Here is a 1,129-nt window from a genome sequence, read left to right as displayed (position 1 = left end):
GTTCTTTGATGCAGTTTTAATTCAGCATTTTTCCTAAAGTATTTTCCACAAATTGCACAACAGTGAGGTTTCTCCCCAGTGTGTATTCTTTGATGCATTTTTAATTCAGCATTTGTTCTAAAATCTTTTCCACAAATTGCACAACAGTAAGGTTTCTCTCCAGTATGTCGTCTTTGATGTATTTTTAGTTCATCATTTGTTAAAAAGTCTTTTCCACAAACTACGCAACTGTAAGGTTTCTCCCCAGTATGTCTTCTTTCGTGCTTTTTTAACTCGTAATTTGTTGGAAAGTGTTTTGCACAAACTGCACAACTGTAAGGTTTCTCCCCAGTGTGTGTTCTTTCATGCTTTCTTAAGCTACTATTTGCTCCAAAGTGTTTTCCACAAACTGTACAACTGTAAGGTTTCTCCCTAGTATGTATTCTCTGATGTGTTTTTAAGCTACCACTTGTTTCAAAAGGTTTTCCACAAACTATACAACTGTAAGGTTTCTCCCCGGTGTGTATTCTTTGATGTATTTTTAAACTATAGTTTCTTCTGAAGTGTTTTCCACAAACTGTACAATTGTAAGGTTTTTCCCCAGTGTGTATTCTCTGATGTATTTTTAAGCTATAGTTTCTTCCAAATTGTTTTCCACACACTATACAAAGATATGGATTCTCTGCTGTATGTATCCTTGTGTCTTGGTTTTGGTAATCCACTGTTAGAGATTCTTTTCCACAGATCACATGACTGTATGGTTTATCTATACTCTGGTGTATATCAGATTGTTTTAGGCTGTTTGATTTTGGGAGTTTGTTCACTTCTGTAAAGGGATCTTCTCTTAAAACATAACCAGGAAACTGAGTTCCACAACAGATTGTCACACCAGTCTTTGTATCTAAAATCAAAATAAATAATAAAACAATCATAGTTAATAACAGATGTATATCACTTTATTAGGTGAAGTTGTAATACAATCAACATAAATATTGAAATATAAAGTAATTATAACAATTTTCATAGTTTCACACATTGTCTTCTTACTTTACTTAGATGATTATCATGGAACATTGTAAAATGTTGACTGATGTTAGTATTTTAAAAGTTCCTGCCATATATATATATATATATATATATATATATATAT

The 1,129-nt window shown here is 32.0% G+C and overlaps 1 protein-coding gene across 1 annotated transcript; it reads right to left on the bottom strand.

Annotated features, from left to right (window-relative positions):
• Nucleotides 1–5: 5 nt before the first annotated feature.
• On the bottom strand, nt 6–943 carry LOC111084765 (gastrula zinc finger protein xLCGF3.1-like; the record flags this gene model as incomplete). The annotated part of the gene is made up of 1 exon (XM_022381330.1): nt 6–943. A coding segment is annotated over exon 1 (906 nt), but the record flags the coding sequence as incomplete, so codon positions are not given.
• Nucleotides 944–1,129: the final 186 nt, after the last annotated feature.

Source organism: Limulus polyphemus, unplaced genomic scaffold (assembly GCF_000517525.1).
Source record: "Limulus polyphemus unplaced genomic scaffold, Limulus_polyphemus-2.1.2 Scaffold116959, whole genome shotgun sequence".
Lineage (NCBI taxonomy): Eukaryota > Metazoa > Arthropoda > Merostomata > Xiphosura > Limulidae > Limulus > Limulus polyphemus.
The sequence above is the reverse complement of the archived record's forward strand: the minus strand, read 5'-3'. Positions and strand labels throughout refer to the sequence as shown.